Genomic DNA, 22574 nt, shown 5'->3' with positions numbered 1-22574 from the left:
CTAGGCTCCCCAAAACAATATTTGGAACCCTACGGCTACCATAGCCCTCCTCAACACCTATAGACACCTATATAAATTACCACTGTGCCTTCCAGAAGTAATGAAAGCCCAGCATGTCTGATATGCTGATAATTACCGTAACTCCCTTATATTTCTGTATAATCATGGCCTTATATCTAGATTATCTTTTTATGTAATGTTTGCTTATGTTTAACTTTGCACCGCCCTGCAGTTAAACACTGCAGACATTTACTTATCTATATTTCACATTTCTGTGACAACAAAGTAGATCACGGACTTGTATTTCAATTCTCCTTTTCTTTCTCACTAATTGATACATTTGCTCGTGTTGTCCAGCCTTGCACCGTGTTACTGTTAAGCTCTGTGAATGCTTAACCTTTTTGCCTGCTTTCATGCGGCCGCAATACTGCCAAAATGTTACAGGTGTCCATGGCATTGCCAAGCTATTCAAAGATAGCTTTCACAGTGTGCTTTTTAGACATCATGTACTAATGCGATGGAGAAACATAATTGGAATTGAGTTGGGTGGGAGCAGGAAAATGAAAAGATTAATGAGTAATAGGCTAACTGGCCTTGCAACAGAAAACTGGGAAAAAAAGGCAGAAATTTCTAATCAATGTAACAATGACACATTTGTGATGTTGTATACCTTCTTTAAACATTTATCAATGCAGGGCTGGCTTGGCCCCTTCTGTGGGAATGAGACCATACACAATTTCTTCACCTGTCGCCGATATCATTATGCGAGAAACATTTAAAAACTAAAATGCAGACAATATGGAATGAACTAATTTCGTATATCATTTCCCTTAGAGGCACCTCACTGGGCCATTGCAATGCCTTTGCCATTGAACAATTTATAACAGCTTCTAAGAGATTTCTAAATTGATCATACTCAATTTTAACTCTTCCATTAATTTTTCTTTTTGTTCTCTAGTTGAAACTAAATGACACCCGATTCCATCCAAGTCTTGGCCAATCCACCTTAGGGGGTGTGAGCCTTTGGCACTGGGGGAATAAGAACAGCAAACACTTCATCTCAGTAGTACTTTTGAACATCTTAATTTTCTTTGATATAAGCAAAACACAGCCCTTGATGTTCACCTACGTCCGTTCTCTTGGCACATGCCTATATAACAAGTACTAGTAGTTCAGTTGCTGGTGTGTGTAGCATTTGCAGCTGTTGTTGCCTCGTAAGCACTGCACACTCCTCAATCACCGTGAACTATTGTTAGACTGCCAATTTGTAGATGACAAAACTCTGACTTGCAGTGAGAATGTCTTTCTTCGTGTCTTTTTTGGTGGGAGAATAAAAATGTTAGCAGATGAACGAACGAATGCCCACAATACAGCACGGTCTTGTATAGGGAGAGAGATGAACTTTGTGTGCTGGGCTGCTTCCCACCCGAACGCTTCAATCACATGGGCTTTATGTTTGCCGCTTCGAATCGTGTCGAGTATAGTATGTCAATACGAAGGAGAGGAAGAATTATAAAAAATGCAACGTCTATATGTGATCTTTCCTTTGCTAGACATAGTAATGAATTTTTTCCCTCACTCTTCAACATAACAATGTTGCCATTTTCTAACATGTTGACACTGCAAGATTATTTTTTCTGTATGCTTATCAAACCTGCCTGGTTTTTCCGAATGCCAGAAAACTTCCATTTTCAATTTCCTCACTGTCACTGGAATAGTGGCTAGCATTACCTAGCCTTTCAAATTAGCATATAACTGCACTGCCCACCTTTTCACAAATGGCAACAAATAGCGACAGGCTGTGTTTGTGCCAGCACAAGGCTGCAGCAGCAACAAAAAACCTTTCAACATTATCTTTACTTTGCTTCAAGCAAACACAATGGCAAGGTTGAAACTTTTAACAAGCATTTGCGCCGTTTCAAAAAGGGCTGGCTTCCTAGACACGACATTCATAAATGAGATGAGGTTCACCCCATCAATTCACAAGGCGACAATAAAAAACAGAACAAACAAGCAGCTTTGTTTCCTAACAAGCGTGCATGCTCTGTGTATGTTAACAAGCTGCCCTGTGCATGGAACTGAGTAATGTGTACATTGCATAATGATACTTTTTAGTTTGCATTATTCCCCGTACTTGATAGTTTGCAAATGTGTGTGCGCTCATAAGTGCTATTGTTAGCCTAACCTTTGGCTGAAAGCATTGCCACCTGAAGCATATGCTGTATTTCTTGTAATTTCTTGTACATTTCTTGTTAAACTTATCTGTGACAACTTTTGGGGTGACAGTATAAATCGACTAGTATATTAGCAAAATAGTCTTTCACACCAGTGTAACTCTGCCAGCCTTTACTAGCTGCACAGATACGAGGTGCAACTGGAAAAGCCTTCACTGTACAACCTTAGTGCAAACCAATCTTGCAGCATGCCTTAACACATGGGAGTCCCCATGTCTGCCTGCACTTTCAATTTTGGCAATCAAGTAGTCAAAGTAGCACAATCAGCTAGTACAGCTTTTATTTGACAAGTTTGCAGATGTGCCATGCAAGTGACACTTATCAAACAAAGAGAACGGTCTATATTACAGGGGTTGTGGTGGCGAGTCTTCAGGCCACGTAGTGATACTGGTTTGGGTTGTCCTTGTCCCTTTCCAGGTAGTCTCGGTCTATCAGACTCTCAATCCTCTTCTTCAGGTCTGTGGGCTGCAGTGGACCGAATCCGCAAATTGTGGTAAAAGTCAACACAAACAGGTACTATGTCACAGCGTAATGCCATTACATCAAACAAAAACAAGGAGAGGAAAAGCATTACTATTACTAAATTCCTAGTAGCGATGGGTGTAAGGCCACTAGTGGCTACAGCATTGCGCAGCTATGTGGGTTGGATTTCGGGCCCCTTTGGCTGCTCTTCGACGGGGCAAAAATTACAGGACGTTTAAGCTTCACACTTAAGGGTGGCACGCAATAGCACTTCCGGCCCCGTTCGCATCGCCTTCCTGGTCACTTGCCACGCTTCACTTCTCGGTGGACACCTGAACCATGCCATGAAAAAACGAATGCTTGTGCATGCAAAATTTGCCGTTGTGAACTCTCCTAGGGTGACTACTACAAGTACATACGGTTTCGAAGTACCCACTATGCGAATGTAGGCCAATGCACGCACCTATGTAGCTGTACACTTTGTTGATGCTGTGGCTGATGATGATGAATTATGGCTGAGCCCTTTGCAATAGGTGGACACTGACAGCTTTAAACCACTCACTTATTACACAATTCACATGGTGTGACGCCTGGTACGATTCTACGCTTCTGCCATGCAACATTACGTCTATTAATGTGTCTCCCTAGCCCGACATGACACCAGCTCGAACCCCCGATTTTTATTCTTTGCATCCATCAGGATTTTTTGCTCACGGACAACACCACTGACGCTAACACAGCATTTTCTGTGACATGGGCTTTTTAACACTATTGCGTCAAAAGGCAAACAATGGTGCAAGGCTAGAGTACACCCTTACCAGATGAACAACTTAATCTGGAGCTCTCCACTATGGCATCATTCTAACTCGCTGTGCAGTTTCGAGATACACTCAAACCTCATCATAAAGTCACATCTGCCACGAAAATAACTTCTGTATATCCGAAAATTCGTTATAAATGTTTATTTTTAAAACTATAGCTATTACAAGACTATTTTCATTTACTTCGTTATAACCGATAATTCGTTATATCCATGTTCGTTATATCGAGGTTTGAGTATTAAACATCACAATATACTATCAGCACTTTCCTGCCATTGGAGGCATGAACTGTGAATAAGGCTGCATACAGTATATCTGAATACAGTTGTCACCAGTAACCCTTACACAGCTGTTCTGGAAGCGACACAGTTTCTTGCGAAGTTATGGTCACAAAATGCATTATATTTGAGCATTCTGTGCAAAAGTTGTCATAGATGCACTTCTATGCTTGATGTTTCGACAAGTCCACTTGCTGAAACGTCGGCTCGAGCACCCACCCCCTGTTTACGGATTTTTTCATCTTCTGTGCTATAGGAACTCGTATTAGTCACACAATAAATTCGGCCAAAAAAATATGAAACTGCCCCTGACCAGGTTCGGGCAGTGCAAACAAACAAGCACAGCATGTGGGTTACACGGCGGTGGTCATTTCCTCAAAGTATGATATGGCTACGGGGCATAAAAATGGTCAATTTCAAACAGAAGGCTGCACGTCTTTCCTCTTAAGGGAGGTGCATCTTGAGCGAGAGTGTCAAGGTTACACTAGGCACACTGCTTGCAATGTTCACCAAAATTTCCAACTGTGCAAGAAGACGGGACGAAAACAGGAACACAGACAAACACAGGAAGCACTTCTGCGCTTCGTGTTTGCGTCTGTGTTCCTGTTTTCGTCCAATCTTCTTTGCGCAGCTGAAAATTTTGCTGAATCTATGAACCGACTAGCCCAAAAAAGTGCCTTGCTTGCAATGCCACTGACCACGGCACGTAATAATGCAGAACTCGCAATGCTGCCGCTAGGAATGGGCTGTGCAGCAGAAAAGTACAAAAGAAGAAAAAAGTGGAGGTGGGATTCTTTGTTATGCAAACACGACACAGCCTCTTCACCCTGGTATGGGAGAATGCAGGGTAATGAAACTGCTTGAGAACACTAGCCAATGCAGGGGGGAGGGGGGCATCTGGTGACAGCAACACTCCCCCCAACCTTACCTGTTAACAGGAATGTTTAATCTTTTGTGTCTCCGCCAACACTGAACTGACTAGGAAAATTCTTTTCACCACACGGTGGAGCAATGGAGCAATATGCAAACAGACAGCCAGTACCTAATGACCCTATTTCAGCCTCGTATTCAGTATTCAGCCCCAACAGCACAAGCCTACAGTAGTGAGACCACTTCTCAGCAAGAGCTACATGGACTGAATGTAGGACATGGGTGTTCAACTAATTGTGGACGTACAATGTGATTGAGACAATGGCATAACTTCAAGTAAATCTCGCAGACGATGACAACTTGTAGTGTGTCTTTCTTCACAAAACCAGCGCACATGGTTCAACAAATGAGCATCAAAACAAAAGTGCACTGTTGCCAATGTCACTGACAACACAGGTACAGGTACAGTAGACTCTCGTTAAACGGAACCTGAAGGGACCAGGAAAATGTGTTCTGTTTAAGAGGAGTTCCGTTTACTGATAAAGGAGCAGGGGTGCAGAGTCCAAGTACGAAACCAATCATATTAGGAGTAGTTGTTCCGTTTAAGCAGCAGTTCCGTTTAAGAAATTTCCATTTACTGAGAGTCTACTGTACTATGTGTTTCTGTTAGGAGTGTGCGAATATTCGAAACTTCGAATATTTTTCGAATAGTGCTTGCTATTCGATTCGATTCGCACTGGAATTTTACTATTCGAACTTCCCAAAAACAAATACAGTCAACGTCCGATTGAAAGTGACCCCTTCAAATTTTCAATATACTTCACCTCATTACACCCTCGTATTGCGGCAAAGCTGCCTTTCAAGCTCCGTTACGGCTGAACTTTGCCAAGAGACAGTCAACGTCCGATTGGAAGTGGTCCCTAGATTTTCAATATGCTTCACATCATCACCCCGCGGTATTGCGGCAAAGCTGCCTTTCAAGCTCCGTTACGGTCGACCTTTGCCAAGACGCAGTCAACGTCCGATTAGAAGTGGTCCCTAGATTTTCAATATGCTTCACCTCATCACACCCTGGTACTGCGGCAAAGCTGCCTTTCACGCTCCGCTACGGTCGCACATGTATTAACTCAAGAAAACGCTGGTTCCAACATGGAGATGAAAGATGTGGCAGAGGTGGGGGCTCAATTAATGCTGTTTTGGAACTGAAATATGGGTAGGAAGTCCGAAAAATCGGAAGCCGAAGCTTTTTAGCATCGAAAATTTCAGATGTTCTTATATATCGACATCTACGAGGTAGATTTGGAACTCTGGACTTGAAGGGAGCACACCCTCGTCCGCCACGTCAGTTGGGCTTCCACAGAAGTTGAAAGAGGAGGTGAAGCTGAGGAAATGGCATCTTTGCCTATCACGTGCAAAGTGTTGTCGGCAACACTTTGGTTGCACCAAATCATGTACGTAAATAGAATTCGGCCTCCACATTGCCTCATTCTTGATAAGACAACTATGAAACACCACCCCGCCAGTGCTTCATCAACCTAGCGAAAAGAAACACTTTCATGTTGCTATCTCGTAAGAATATGCTTAGGAATCCTCTCTAACTTTCTTTCTGCAATTTTGCTTCGAAATATTCGAAAAATATTCTAGAAATATTCGAAAAATATTCGATTCGCACTCACACTTCAATATTCGAATTCGCTTCGCACCCAAAATTTTGCTATTCGCACAGCTCTAGTTTCTGTGATTTGAACCAAAACAATTTCCTTTGCTTTGACTTCAATAAATTATAAGTTTTCTAAAGTATACATATGATGTATAATGTTTTCAGCATGATAACATGTGAAATTTTGGAATTCGGACTTAGGCAAGCCCCTACAGCTTCAGTCTAAAGTTCCTAAAGGTGCCTCCATCACCATGGTACTTCTTTATGGAGTTTTATGTTTGTGGAGTCAGTTAAAAGCAGTTCGTTGGTGCCGGTGTGACAAGGATGCGACAGCGAGTGTGAAACACTCGCCGTCATGACCATGAGCAGCGCTGACTAACAGTCCCAGCTTTAAATGTGCAGATATACCCGATAAAGTGGACGGGAGGACAACCACAGCTGTAGCTCAAATGGTCCCTGCTGGCGGCAAGTTGTCTTTTCGTCCACTTTCATTTCTTCACATTTATATTGTAATTACTACAATACAGTTAAAAGACTAGAAATATCGTCCCCCATTCCCTCCTTGGCCTCATCGTCTGTTGGTTTTCATCAAGGTCGTGTGTAACAAAGAAAAAAGAAAAAGGAGCTCTTAAATTCCCCTTCTTTCATTCAGGGATATCTACCTATAACAGAGATGAAGAAACTAGGAACCACACTGTACGTGATCGAAAGAAAAATTACTAGTGCAACTTTACAAGACAGGTAGACAATTTGCTTGTATTCAAGAGCGACTGGATGCAGCTAATTACAGAAGAGTGGGCAAGTTGGTTTGGGTTCACAATCATGTCTATGCAGCATAGGTCGGCAAAAAATGTGGAGCTCACTCAGACTCGCTCATGAAATATATTTTGCCCTTAGAGATCACTTGGACTCAGACTCACCGAAGTTTTCCTCAAATGGACTCACTCAGACTCACTGAAATTTTTCTCGGCTGGACTCACTCGGACTCAAACTCACCGAAACATTACTCACTCGGACTCACAGCTCTATCCGAGTCTGAGTGAGTCGACTCATGAATCCGTTAGCGTATAATGGCATTTCTGACCATGGTGTCAATGCTCTTTAACACCAATATCTCGCATATTTGGTGCTCTACTTGGTGCCTTTTGATCTCAAACCTTCAAATATGAGTTATCAGTGGTTGCAATCCAGTAAGGACATTTTTATTGAAAGTGGTGCCTCGCACGAGATATTTTTATCAAGAACTTCCTGTGAAAGAGTTTCGAGGGGGCCGGTCATCGGCCCCACCTCCTCCCGACCCCCCCCCCCCCATCTCTATAATTCACGCCCTTATTAATAAATATTGAGCTGGCGTATGGACGCTAGTGCTTTGAAGTATGTGGGAGTCGATGGGAGTATAAACATGAGCAGACATAAGGCTGACAGTAATGCTGAGGTTATGTAGATAGAACCATAGGTCGGCAAAAAAGTGTGGAGCTCACTCAAACTCACTCAAGAAATATATGTTGCGCTTAGGGCTCACTCGGACTCAATCTCACCAAAATTTCCCTTAACCTGACTCACTCGGACTCACTAAGATTTTTCTCAACCGGACTCACTCGGACTCAAGCTCACCAAAATATTACTCACCCGGACTCACCCAGACTCACGGCTCTATCTGAGTGAGTGAGTCGACTCACGAGGTAGATTGCCGACCTATGCTATGCAGTGCACAGAACGAAAATAAAAAAAGGCCAGTCCTGTTCACTCACTCATTTCTTACGAGTTTTTTTCTGTAGCACTGGCCAGAGATTACATTATGATGTAGCTAATATTCTATCTTAGATTTAACTGAAATAACTGAAGTTGGCCACGTTGTGTAATGCAAACACCAAATGGTAACTGCTGGCCGATAGAAGTGAGAGAGCATGAGTCACAAGATGGAAAAGATAGTTGAGGATGGCTTGGCGATGTGATGAGATTAGGAGATATGGTGGTACAGGACATAATTTTCTGATGAAAGAGAAAATAATAATAATAATAATAATAATAATATAATAATAATAATAATAATAATAATAATAATAATAATAATAATATCTGGGGTTTAACTTCCCAAAACCACAATATGATTATGAGAGTGAAAATGCAGCCGCTGCGGCCGGGATTTGATCCTGCGACCTTCGGGTCAGCAGTCGAGCGCCATAACCACTAGAGCACCATGGCGGGGCGAAAGAGAAAAGAATTTCTAGGAGAAACAAGCCTTTGTTTTAAGAGGTGCTGCAGGAGAATGAGAGCACACAGCATTTTGGCCTACCTTCACGGGGAACTTTAGCTGATCGTAGAGCTCTGTGATGAGCAAGTTGTGTGTGAGGCTCTTGCGCATCTTCATGATGCGCACCACAGCAGCGTCAATCTGGTACTGCCTGTCCTGGAAGACTCGCTCCTGCGTTGAGCTCTGCTCTTCAGGAGTCTCGCGCATCTGCACCTGGTTGATCTTGATGCGGAAAAGCCGGTTACGAAACTCAGCATTGAACACAAACTGGTCGCCGTCCTGGACCTCACGACCCCGGGGCTCCTTTTGCAGCACGCGGGCCTTGCCACATGCCAGGGACTGCAGCGTACGCCGAAGCTCACCGTCCTCGATCCGAGTCTGTTCACTGAGCTCTGCCAGCCCAATGGGGCCATCCACTTTGTTGAAGCACAACAGTACCAGGGCCTGCATAGCAATGTTAGCATTACACTCTGCCATTCGAGACCACGCAAGTTCTCTGGAGTGAGCCTAGTTGTGTTGCAAATGTGAACCCAACAGCTTGCTAATGTTCTTCTCATTTATTGCTGCAAGAAATGAAACCCACAAAAAGGAAATGGCTTTGTAGCCTACAGAAATGTCTGCACAGACCTTGCGGCTGCCATAAATCCATTACACCTCTGCTTACCACACACTGTACAACTACAAACGACTCCCCTAAGCTTCAAACTAACTCACTTTCACCAGGACCCAGCATGGCAAATGATTAGGCTTGTGCGAATATTCGAGCACTTCGAATATTCGAACGAATTTAAATTCTAGGAAATTTCGAAGTACTATTCGAAATGAACGAATAGACATATATAAACCGCATGTAACCCCCTGTAAAGGTGGTTTCGCTGCAGTGGAGGTGTGCTATACCGTGAATACACCTTTCCAGGAGAAATCCGCACCGCCGCGAAGCCCCACTTTAAGGTTAAATGAACATACAGTAAAACCTCGTTAATTCAGTCACTGGTACTGTGATAAACCTAATTCAGCGGGTTTTCAAATTAACCAAACATACAAAAAGCGGGATGCAAGGAACTTTGAATTACTGGAAGTAATCAGAGGTGGTCGTTTGCTGTGCCAGCTAGTCTGCGGCTACAAAGGTTATGTTTTCCAGCAATACCTGGACCCAATTTTGCCGCTAAACCGGGGAAACGGTGGGCCTCGCTGCTGCCAGCGCAAGAAAAAAAAAAGAAATAAAAAAAAAACGGTCTCGTGGTCAACTGAAATGTTCACCTGCGGAAGAAAAGACGTGGTTCGGTGCAACACAGTGGTGACATGCAGGCAGCGTGTCGCCTGCTCCTCGCCGCGTCAGCGCGTCATGATGCGACCATTCGCCCATTCTTTCTGTTAAAATAAATAATTTTATAATGACCAGTGTGACGGATTTCACAATGTTTTCTTTGTGGAAAAGATGATCATTGAAGTTTTCGAAGTAGGCGTTGCAGGCAAGTACTCCGCCAACAGTGTGCAAATTGCCTGGAGCAACCGCCAATCGGAGGTTCGCATACATCATGAATTCCGTTAGACCGCCCTTTATTAATTTCTCTATTTTCCCAGAAAGAATGGGTAAATCATGACGCGCTGATGTTGAGAGAAGCATGCGTCATGCTGCCCGCGTGTCACTGCTGTGTTGCAGTGAAGCACATCTTTTCTGCAGGCGCACATTTCAGCTGACCATGAGACCGCTTTTGTTTTTTTCTTGCACTGGCAGCAGCGAGGCTGGGATGCTTCACTTGTAACCCATTAGTATCGCTACAGTGCATTGCCTTGTGGCTCCTAAGGGCCATCGTTTCTGCAGATTTGCGGCCTAATCGGGATTGGGAATTGGCACGTGGCACCCAAAGTTTTCGAATTAACCAGGCTGGTACTGACCGCCGCTTCAAATTATCCACTCAAATTTACATTGCAAAATACGGGGCTGCAGAAATCCTTCTAATTATGAGGGATTTCGAAATAACCGAGTTCGAATTAATGAGGTTTTACTCCCTCACATCGATTCATCATTTTTTAATTTTAAAAGCTTGTTATACCGGCTTATATGCTATAAGTATAGTAAATTTTAAAACGTAACATATTTTACAGGTTATCACTCGCATTCTACCGAAAGTCAAATCCTGCTACTACTCAAAGTTGCTTCCACTTCCCCTTGAACCAAAAAGAATGACATATGAATATGCCTTGTTTCAACTTCAAAAATATTGCGCTGGTTAGTTGAGTCATGACAAATATGCACATTTTTCTTTATAATATGTCACGTAAACTATTCGAATTCGCTTCGATCCCAAATCACTATTCGCTTCGGACCTAAAATTTACTATTCGCACAAGCCTACAAATGATACTTTTTGAACTATGTCCAGATGTGCCTGGAAAGCTCATCAGCAGAGCACTGGTCTGAAGGCTTCCTAACCTAATAGTAGTATTGTCGGTGAAATTTGTGGCAAACACTTATGTTTCTATACATGAAGACAAGTATTACTGTTGCAGAGTGCATTACAGCGTCAGACCGGAAAGCATCAGATGTGGCTGAGAGTATTCAATGCTATTTGAAACTGCTGAAGTGTTTGCCTTCCTTTCGTACATGAACGCAAGCTTGCACAAAAGAGTGGGCAATAGAGCTGTGCGAATAGCAAAATTTTGGGTGCGAAGCAAATTCGAATAATAAAGATTGAGTGCGAATCGAATCGAATAATTTCGAATAATTTTCGAATATTTTTCAATCAAACATTTTTCGAATAATTCGAAGTGAAATTACAGAAAGAGTTGCAGAGAATCCCTAAGTATGTTCTTGTGAGATAGCAACATGAAAGTGTTTCTTTTCGCGAGGTTGATGAAGCGCTGGTGGGGTCATACTTCATAGTTGTCTTTCTTATCAAGAATGAGGCAATGTAGAGGCCGAATTGTATATTTATGTTAGGGGTGTGCGAATACCAAATTTTTCGAATACGAATATGAATCGAATACGAATATCCACCTTCGAATATCGAATATCAAAGGAAAAATGCCTCCACAGTAACAATATTTTATTTAATATGTAGCTATTTGAAAAAAAAACATCAACACTCTGACTGGCAACATAACATACGCTGCTATCTCCAGAACACAATGTCCAGGCTAGCACAATGCACATCACAACACAAGCAAATATCACGGCACAATGAAAGTAATGACAAGATGTTATCATGAAGAAATACGAGTTGCTCCACATGATCAGGCAGCAGGCGCTGCCTTCTAACAGAGACACCCCCCCCCTGCCACTGAAAAGGCACGCTCGCTTGGAACAGAAGTGGCTGGTATAGGGAGTTACATGGGGCAAAGCTTTGCCAGACTGGGGTATTTGAAGGTGCCTACAGTCCGCCACCAGTCACGTGGGTCACTGTCTTCAGAAGTGGTCCCGCATAGTGAACGAGTGGTAGTGCGGCACGTTACGGCCGCATAATATTGAAAATGCACGGTTACATGATCGCCAACAGCACTGCACGTCGGAGATGCACCAGCAATAAATCAAACGTATTGGGGCGCTCGTCGCAGGAAGATGTGCCTCCGTGTACTTACGATGTTTATCGCTCCTCTCGGCAACGTTTTTAGCTATACGAACGCAGCAGAAATGTGGAAGACGAGTTATTTTATGCATGATAATTCGAATCGCATATTCGAATTTTTCGAATACACGATTTTCGAATCGAATACGAATATTTCGCACGCAATATTCGACGAATATTCGCCGACAACACTTTACACGTGATAGGCAGAGATGCCATTTCCTCAGCCTCTCCTTCTCTTTCAACTTCTGTGGAAGTCCAACTGATGTGGCAGACAAGGGTGTGCTCCCTTCAAGTCCGGAGTTCCAAATCTGCCTCGTAGACGTCGATATATAAGAACATCTGAAATTTTGGATGCTAAAAAGCTTCGGCGTCCGATTTTTCAGACTTCCGGCCCAAATTTCAGGTCCAAAACAGCATTAATTGAGCCCCCAACTCTGCCACATCTTTCATCTCCATATTGGAACCAGCGTTTTCTTGAGTTAATACATTTGCGACCGTAGCGGAGCTTGAAAGACAGCTTTGCCGCAATACGGGGGTGTGATGAGGTGAAGCATATTGAAAATCTAGGGACCACTTCCAAACGGACGTTGACTGTCTCTTGGCTAAGTTCGACCGTAACGGACCTTGAAAGGCAGCTTTGCCGCAATACGGGGGTGTGAGTAGGTGAAGCATATTGAAAATCTAGGGACCACTTCCAATCAGACGTTGACTGTCTCTTGCCTAAGTTCGACCGTAACGGCGCTTGAAAGGCAGCTTTGCCGCAATAAGGGGGTGTGATGAGGTGAAGCATATTGAAAATCTAGGGACCACTTCCAACCGCACTTTGTCTCTTGGCTAAGTTCGACCGTAACGGAACTTGAAAGGCAGCTTTGCCGCAATACAAGAGAGTAATTAGGTGAAGCATATTGAAAATCTGAAGGGGTCACTTTCAACCGGACGTTGACTGCATTTGTCTTTGGGAAGTTCGAATAGTTCGAATAGTAAAATTTCAGTGCGAATCGAATCGAATAGCAAACACTATTCGAAAAATATTCGAAATTTCGAATATTCGCACACCCCTAGTGGGCAATATTAGAAGCAAAGCACAGCAATGTTTATTTCATCTTGGTATCAATACACTTGGGCACTTTTTAAATAAAACATTTTTTTTTGTGTTCATTAATTCATGAAACTTTGAAAGAATGAAACACATTTTTCTGTCTTTTCAAGTTCAGTGTATGCAGTGTTTATCATATTAATGTTTTACTGAAATATCTCACTAAAACTATGCATCTTATACAGTGGCCGTGCCCTAAAAAAATGAACTTCCTGCAATGAAGCAGACATGCCCCTGTGTGTGAGCATGTGGAAGACAAAGAACTGTGCTGAGTGACAGTGATGGTGAGTCACCAACAGTCATTACAGTGGCTTGCCAGACTTTCAACTTTCGTCACTAATGATGATGACCTCGTCATAATTGTCAAAGGTCCAGGTCATCGATCCCAGAACCTCTCGCCTTGTGATGAGGTTTTTGTCATTAACGAGAAAGGTTGAAAGTCCGGCAAACCGTTGCAATGACTGTCAGCAATACACAATCACTGTCAAACACAATCACGGCACGGCTCTTCATCACGCTCTTCTATGCATCATGTGGTAACAGCTTTAGCTGCTAGCATGCCATAGCCGCTTTCACTGACCACGAAATTAACATGTTTTGCGCATTCACATCTGTCATTAATTTCTAATTAAGTGCCGGACGCTGCAGCAACGCCTTTTTCTGTCTTTAAGTTGTGTCGTCCCGTCGATAAATATCCACTGCCGTCACCAAACTGACGGGTGCGCACCGTTGCTACTTTATCTGGCCTTGCAGGCAGCAAGCCAAGAACCTACAGAATCTCGCACCGTGGACAGCACTGACCTGAAAGAGCGAGACCTGAAGTTCCTTGAGACCACCTGCACCAGGAAATGTGGCCCTAAGCACACAGTGGCCCAGGCTGGGCTGCCACTGGAGTTTGCGGCCCGAGTGCTTGGCCAGGTAGAAGCGGCGGAAGAGGTCCTGGTGGCGCACCATGGCCGCGGGCAGAGCCACCTCCTGGGGTGGGTAACTCGGCCAGTAGCCCATGGTGAGCACGCTCACCGTCAGCTCGAGCCGCTCACGGCGCTGCTGCTGCCGGAAGGCCAGGTTCAGCTCCTTGCTAAGTTCCATGTCACGGAACATGCCCTCCAGCTTGGAGGTGAACGCCGCACCACATTCCTGCTTGAGCTTGCACAGCATTGACTTCTCAGCATCCACAGAAGCACTCTTGCCCACCAACAAACGTTTGGCCAAGTCCTTCTTGTAGAAGGCCTCAAACACGTCCTTGCCTGCAGTGCATGTTGAACACGTACGTTGAACAATCCAAGCTTGTAATTGACTCACTCGCCAATGTTCAACATAACTTTTGTTCAAAAGGGTTTAGAGAATCAATTTTTGCTGCACTGCACATAGTTTGAACTCCAGATTATTGGGGTACCATATGCTGATTTACTTTGTAACTCACTCAGTTTAGCAAAAATCTTGCTCCCCAAAAGGAACATGAAATATTTTGCACTTTAAAAACTACACATTATACCAGAACAATAACTGCATATTTGAAATCAGCACACAAATATACATAAACTCACCAAGTTTCATCCAAATCGGTCAAGAAATAAACCAAAAATTTTAAGAGCAGTGTCGCCCCTTAAAAGAAGAGCTCACTTCACACAATGCAATGTGAAACATAAGACCTAATAATTCTAAAAATGCTTTTCAAATGTCCAGTGCCAACAAAGCAAATTCATCATTTGAATATACAATATATACAGCTGCAAGAAGATGCCCATAAGGATATATCATCTATCAGAGACATACATCATAACTGATGTCCTTGCAATGACTAACAAAATGTTTCAAAGGGCCCATACAAACCAGTATAAATGCAAAAAAACTTAACCAAACAAAATGAATGGAGTTGATAGATATTACAGTGTTAAGAGGGCTTAGCTTACATTATCCAGTAAACCAAGACAGTTTGCGGACTCCTCTTCTTTCACACTCACCGTGGATGAAGCGGAAAAGCACCATAATTTTGTCCAGCAGCCTTTCCAATTCTTCTTCTGTTGCCTCTTTGTTTCCTGCCCTGAGCTTTGAGTCCACAAATTTGGCTGCAACAGAAGTAGAATGGTCAGGAAAACTAGAAAATGATGTGCTGTACAGGAAAAAAGCTCAAATCACAGCGCAGAGCTATTGCGCTGTCCCTAAAGAGTGCATTTGTGTCTGTAAAATGACGGCTGCATAACTAATTAAATAGTAATTGTCTTTATTTATTAAAAAAACTGGTATAAGCATGTCTGGCAACCTAGCAGAGCATAATGAATAAAGAATGAAGTATTTTTAGCTTAATGACCTGTACAGACTGCCAAAGATATGATGTACAGTCAAACCTACATATAAAGAAGTTGGACTAGCAGTGGAGAACTTTATTATATAGCAAATTTTATTAAATCGAGATTTTGATGTTTCAGCAGTAAAAACCATAGTTTCATATGTCATTCCTGGTGACAGTATTTCGTTAGTAACTACCTGTGCACAAATTATTACAAGAAGCTGGTGCCAAACTGTGTGATTAGGAACACTGGTGCTTGCAGTGCAGATTGTGGCCAAGGCAGAGCATCAGTGTGACACATAGCACCCAACCAGTACATGTGGCATGTACTGTAGCCACAAATCTCAGAGGCAATGGTTAAACTGCACCTAGCATTCACAGACTCTTCGGACAGTGCCCACAAGTTGAAAACAAAATTAAAGAAACTAAAATTCATTCTCCCAAGAGAAAAAAACAAGAGAGAAGAAGGCAGGCCACAGGAAACGGTGCAGTGGTGTTTCCTATGCGTGATTTTAATGCACAAAGCGCACGCAGCAGAGTTTTTGCGGCTTGAACTTTTCATGCAAAAGAATGTGTATAGGCGACTTCCACCTTGGCCAGCTTTCTTCAGTTCTTTTTCATTTCCTTTTTTGTGCTAAAATTACCAGCCACAGACACTCCAAGTATGTGCCTATAGTAGCTGTAAACCCCATTAAGTCGAGACCACGTGACAAAATTACTTTGTTAAATAGGAAAAAAAAAAAATAAAATAAAGGGGAGGCCAATGCAACAAAGAACAGGAAATGAAAATAATTTATGTAGAGGATTTCATTACATTGAGATTCATTATGCAGCAGGCACTCAGTAATTCAAACTTAAGGGGACTGCAGGATTTTGAGTTAGTCAGAAGTCTGAATAATCAGAATTGCTCATAAATATGAATCGGAACAACATGCCAACTTGTGTTGTCCTGTTTATTGTTTCTCAGTGCCGCAAGTGATGTTTTCGAGACGTTAGCGATGTAAATCTGCCTGATTTGTAGAATGTAGCAAGCAACCCGTCTCTCCTGCTCAATGGGCGGTTGGAGTATTGTCAAGTTGAAAGATAACAGTATTTATGCTCTAGCAACCACTTCAGTTATCCACACTGTGTACCTTGCTGTGAATAAAAGAGAGAGAATATGAATGTCAAACCTATGAGCTCAGCTGGCTTGTTTGGCCTCTGGTTAATGAAGTACTCAAAGGCTTCCTTGAGTGAGTTGACAAACTTCTCGTTGCGATGAAAGCACTGGTTAACCACTTGATCCATCTGATCCTTGAAGTCTAGCAGCTCCTGGACCATGGACCGGTCCCGCTCTGGGTTGCTCACTATTACCCGACCACGTTTCTGCAACATGAAAGGAACAAAGGGATGGCACTGCAATCAGCATGCATCAGTGCATTTCACAATTTCTAAAGTTTGCTTTAGTGGCACATGAAAAAGACGGCTTTTTTTTTTTGTATTCAAAGGGCAACTCTGGTGATCTTTTTATGTCCGCTGATCTGCATTTCTCACATATCACCCACACCAAAAAAACAAAACAAAAAAAAAGAAGTGGGGGTACGGGTTATATGCATATTTTTTTTTTCTTTTTGTAGAGTTACAGTTAGGGGTGCAGGTTTTATGCAGGTGCTGGTTATATGCGAGAAAATACGGTATGTTCTCTTTAGCGTACTGATAATCTGCGATAAAATACGGTATGTTCTCTTTAGCATACTGATAATCTGAGATCCTGCCACACTCGAATAATTACCGAAATTGCTGCTGTCAAGTTCCGAAAAGCTGACATCACCAATTTCCCTTTCCTCGCACCCACCAGCACCATTGTCCTGTGTCTATATGTCAGCGGGTTAGTGTGTGACGTCGTAGATGTTGCATGAAGCAGCTGCCCTTTTTTATCTAGACATGGCGTTTTTCTTATCTAAAATTAATAAAGCGCTCCTAAGCAAACTGAACCACCTTACCCGTTACAGCACTGTCATAATACCATTTAAAAATGGCGATATCATAATATGGTTAAAAAGACGCCCGAGTTCCCCTTTCAGAGAGCATATGTGAAGTTTTGCCTTTTAGTGGCGTTAGTCATTATTTTAGCTTGTGTGCATGCGTTTGCTATAGGAGTGTCTATGCAATGAGGTTTCCCCATGCCCCCACTGTTCCTGGTTGTGCACGAGTGAAGCTTGCGTATTGGGCAAATATGATGATGGTGTTGCTGCTTTCCATTTCTTCGGGCCTTTCCTGTGGCACCCTCCATGCAAAAAGAATCTGTCAGTGGCTATACTTCACATAACAGGCCGAATGTCAGTATAATGAACTTTCAATGTAACCAAGTAAATTGCCAGCTTTATCGTTATATTGAGGCTTAACTGTATCATGCACATTCTGCTCTTTTTGCTGCCCATCGAAGCCTCTGGCACTGTCCACAGCTGTACGACACTGCTCAGTCTAATGAACGTGCAGTGTCAAAACCCATTGCTTGCCTGCCACAAAGGCAAAAGAGCCTCGGTTCAAAATTGCATGAAAGCGAGGCGACAAACTGAATTATGGCACCCTTGCCCCTTGCACATTTTTGACCACTTAGCACAACATGCTGAAAATGACATTCTCGAAAGGATAAATTTTGAGCACTGCTGCCAGTGGCACAAACCTTGACGTAGTGATTGAAGTGTGTACAGAGCATAGGAAGTCCGTCTTTGACACGAGCAAAGAGGCTGTACATGAGGCCTAGATCTCTGTTGTCGTCCAGCAGCTGGTCTAGACCTTTCTGAAGGATGGGACCCAAGTGCTGTCCCAGCAGCTGCCTCTCCACACAGCCAATGAGTGCTTTCCTGCATTCACATAATGATGATGATGAATAAACGTTTATTTTCGAAACAGTACCACGGGGCAAGCCCACTCTAAGTGGGAGGTTTTCTCATTACAGGAACCCTAGCACCATTGCTGCCTCCTTGGCCCTGGTCTCGGAGACAATCTTGGCCTCCCACGTTTCGACAAGATCTTCACTTTCTTCTCTGGCATGACAGCCTTTTGGTGAAGGTGATGTGCCTGTGTCGAGATGCCACGCGCACTCAAAGGTCAAGTGCGTCAAGGCGTCTGGTACGCTGAACTTTGGGCAGTGGTACCCATGTATACTCAGGGAAAACTTTTCTTGGCACTACTGTGGAAGCTACGGAGCCTAAACACATGCCTGCTAGCGCGCCAAGAAATAGTACCGACGTTTATTGATAGTTTTCTCATTTGCCTTGCTGAAATAAATGCTGCTTTATTTACTATGAGACTCAAATAGTGGCGGGAAGTCAAAGTAAAATACAACTATTATTTGCTTTGCAAGAATGTCTTCTTTTTCTTTTCATTTCTTAGACAGCACCACGTCTTCTGCACGCCTGTTTTCAAAAGTAAACGTGGTGTCCGTGACATGTGTCGGTCAGTGTGCAGCCACAAACTCACCATTTACTTCTACAACAATGATATACTCAAAACGATGACACTGAAATGCACACAGAACAATCGAAATGTCTCTCTCCAATTCGAATTTTTCCCATATGTGTTTTTCTGAACGTGTTAACGGTGTGAGCGAGCAAAACCAATATCAACCGCAAGCTGCCGTACTACTGGCGGAGTAACACGAATGTGCAGAAGCCCCGCCTCCGTAGCCTTCACTCCAGTGCCAAGATAAGCTGTCCGCGAGTATAGGATTGGGTGTATTCTATGCATCAGTATTCCGTCGATGTCAGTGCGGCTTTGTAGTAGTTTTAGCACATTACTTTCTTGTTTGTTGACAGCAACAAGAAAAAAATGGTGTAGGAAACCATCTCAGGATGAATGAACACATTTAATTAGGGCAGGTAGTGACCACAAGTCCAAACCACGAGACTGAAGTAATTAGAGGAATAAAAATGGGGTGAAGAGAATTTTGGCAGGTACTTCCCAGATCATGAATGAAATTTACCAGTATCCCTCAAGAGAAATGTGTATAACAGCCACATCTTAGCGGTACTTACCATATATTGCCCATTATAAGTCAACATATTTTTTATAGGGGCGTGCGAATATTCGAAGTTTCGAATATTTGTCGACTAGTGTTCACTATTTGATTCAATTCACACTGCAATTTTACTATTTGAAGTATATGAACTTCCAGAAAATAAATATAATGGTTTCATTCGGTAAAAATCAAATCATAGCACTTCTAAATTATATTTTAAAACTATAGCATGCGTGGTCCCGCGTTGACGACCACATGAAAAAAAAAAAAATACAAGCACAGTGCCCCCTCCTGGAAAGTGAAATTTATTCTGCTGGCAGTTCCTTGCCTTCAGTGACCAGTTTTGCTGTCTTTAAGGTCACTTCTGGTACGCCTTGATCGCATGCCACTTAAACGGTCGTAACCTTAAAGCATGCTGCTTCAAGGGCGTTACCTTACCGTTAAGTGTTGCAGCAGCCTGCAACACTGCCTGCACAGATATTGCCACACGTAGCTGCAGTAAGTCCAATGCCAACATTGTAAGCTTAGCGTCGACATCATCAGAAGACTCGTCGACGTTGTGATTTATAGTACCTTGACGAGGAAATACGAGAGGATGTGTGAAATGTTGTCGACACCACTTCGGTTTCACCAAATCATGTGAATAAACACAATTCGACCTCTGCGCTATCTCTTTATAACACAACTCAGGTACACCACTTTGCGTCACCCCTTCATGACACCAACCTAGAGAAAGGAAACGCTTTCATTCCCACCTCGTAAGAATATGCTCAGGGATCCTCTGCAACTTTTTTCTGTAATTTCATTTGGAAGTATTCGAAAAATATTCTAGAAGTATTAAAAAAATATTCAATTCAATTCGCACTCAAACTTTAATATTCAAATTCGCTTTGCACCCAAAATTTTGCAATACGCACAGCTGTGACCTTCCAAAGTTCAGGGGCCGACTTATCTGTGGGCTCTAAAGTAGTGTTGATAGAGCTGCAGGTAGTTTCACACACCATGCATGCATAATTACACAATAGCCATCAGACAAGGTGCTAAAGCGGGCTGCTTAAAAAATGAGGAATTTATGTTAAAAAAGAGAAAAAAAAAAAAGAACTCGATGTTACCCTTGAGAATGAAGCAAGTTCCATTTACACTGGGCTGCGCTCCATTAAAGGGCTCCATTAAAGCTTTAATGGAGAAAGAGTCTTTACACTGCGTGAAAGATGGCTTTAATGGAGCTGCGCTCCATTAAAGCCATCTTTCACGCAGTGTAAAGACCAAGTTTTGTTCGGTCTTGATAAATTAATGTTGAAGTCACCGGTAATGATGAGAGGCCTGGTTCTCTCAGCATATTTATTGTAGGCAGCATTGACCCCGGTCTTTGCGTAATCCACGTGGTCCACATTTCGGACCACGTGGACGAGTGGATGGTAGTTGAGCGTCTTCCAGGGGTGTTCTGTCTTCAGCTTCCTCACTTTCCTTGCGTCCGCTGCGGTGGTGTAGCGGTTACGGTGCTCGGCTGCTGACCCGAAGGTCGCGGATTCGATCCCGGCCGCGGTGGTCGCATTTCGATCGAGGCAAAATGCTAGATGCCCGTGTACTGTGCGATCTCGGTACACGCTAAAGAATACCCGGTGGTCAAAATTTCCGGAGCCCTTCGGTACGGGTCTCTCATAATCATATCGTGGTTTTGGGGCATACAACGCCAACACTTATTATTATCATTATCACTTTCCTTGTGTGTCAATGTGTGTGTTCGCGGTTACTGCGTTGGTTGAGACTCTGTATCACATGTGGCACATACCCGCATAACATGAACTCTGGTATGCGGGTATGTGCCACAAGTGACTGAGAGAAAGGGTTTCATGACGCATGCGACAGGTATTTTGCGTTATTCATGTCATGACCAGTGCATCGTGTTCGTCATACACTGATCCCCTGCCATGCCAATTTCGGTATCTTACGAGTTATGAAAACGACCAGGAGAGCGCCCAGACGTAGGTGGCTAGATAGACAGATAGATACGTAGATAGAAACGGCCAAGGTGCCTGAGGTTCGCTAAGAAATGCTTCGCATTTAAAAAGCGTTCAAGGTCATGACCCGCGCTGACGACGGGACGCATCTTCTTGCCCCGTTGTCATCCTTCTTCCTGCGTAGCTTTCAGTGCGCTCGCTGGCACGAAAGGAGACAAAGCGCTAGAAGCGTACAACAAAGCGCTCCGTCCTGTGTCCTTTCTGAGTCTTCGTACTTCTCGCGCTTGTTTCATCATGAACCTATACCAACACGCCCAACTGGCAGTCATGCTAAATCCCTGTAACTTCGCTCGTACTTGACGGATTTAAAATTTTTTGTGGCAGTCGATTCGTCAAGCCATTTGTGAAGTCAAGCTTTTAATCAAGCCATTCGACGATTACTTGGAAAAGTGTTGCAGCGCCCCTTTAAAGCCCCTTTCTCTGTTGCACTGGCTGTCAGGTAGTGCGGGCATGGCGAACGCTACGTCACAAGGCCATTCTCGGAGGTGGGCAGTTTGAATTGTGCTAACCGCATGCAGACAACTAAAACACGATTCTTTTTCCAAATAAGCATTTCCTCAGCCCGAAACAAGCACTATGTGGTTTCTGAAACACTATTTTCAACAATCGACGCCAACTCATTATTTGACTTTAGTGTCCCTTTAAGTGTTCTGAAACTCCTGGAAAACTTTCCTGTGTTTTCCTAAATCTCCCACACCGATTCTATTTCTTCAAAAAGTTAAAGTAGACTGAATGCTAGCTTGGATACTAACTCAATAGTACCAACATATTCAGTCAATAGGTTTCATTATCATTTTCTTTTCTTTTTGTTAGAATTCAGGTCCTCAATACTGATTTCTGCCAACGTGTAAAGTAAGCCATGCAAATGGGAGTATCATGACAAAGATGTGGCTTTGTTCAAAAATTTAAAAATGAAGCTGAGCATACGAGCATTCTATGAAAAAGAAAGCCACACAAACATTGTTCTGTTGTTTTAAAACAAAATCTAACACGGTTCTACAAAAGCAAGCCAGG

The 22574-nt window shown here is 43.1% G+C and overlaps 1 protein-coding gene across 1 annotated transcript in view; it reads right to left on the bottom strand.

The window, feature by feature from the left end:
* Positions 1-2497: 2497 nt before the first annotated feature.
* The window catches only part of LOC119388225 (cullin-4A-like), a 34630-nt gene continuing 14553 nt past the window's right edge, over positions 2498-22574 (bottom strand). The window contains 6 exon segments of the mRNA XM_049413870.1: positions 2498-2699; positions 8622-9023; positions 14048-14493; positions 15211-15315; positions 16709-16901; positions 18202-18382. Of these exon segments, the coding sequence (XP_049269827.1) occupies positions 2604-2699; positions 8622-9023; positions 14048-14493; positions 15211-15315; positions 16709-16901; positions 18202-18382 (1423 nt within the window). The 3' untranslated portion in view covers positions 2498-2603.

Source organism: Rhipicephalus sanguineus, chromosome 3, assembly GCF_013339695.2.
Source record: "Rhipicephalus sanguineus isolate Rsan-2018 chromosome 3, BIME_Rsan_1.4, whole genome shotgun sequence".
Lineage (NCBI taxonomy): Eukaryota > Metazoa > Arthropoda > Arachnida > Ixodida > Ixodidae > Rhipicephalus > Rhipicephalus sanguineus.
The sequence above is the reverse complement of the archived record's forward strand: the minus strand, read 5'-3'. Positions and strand labels throughout refer to the sequence as shown.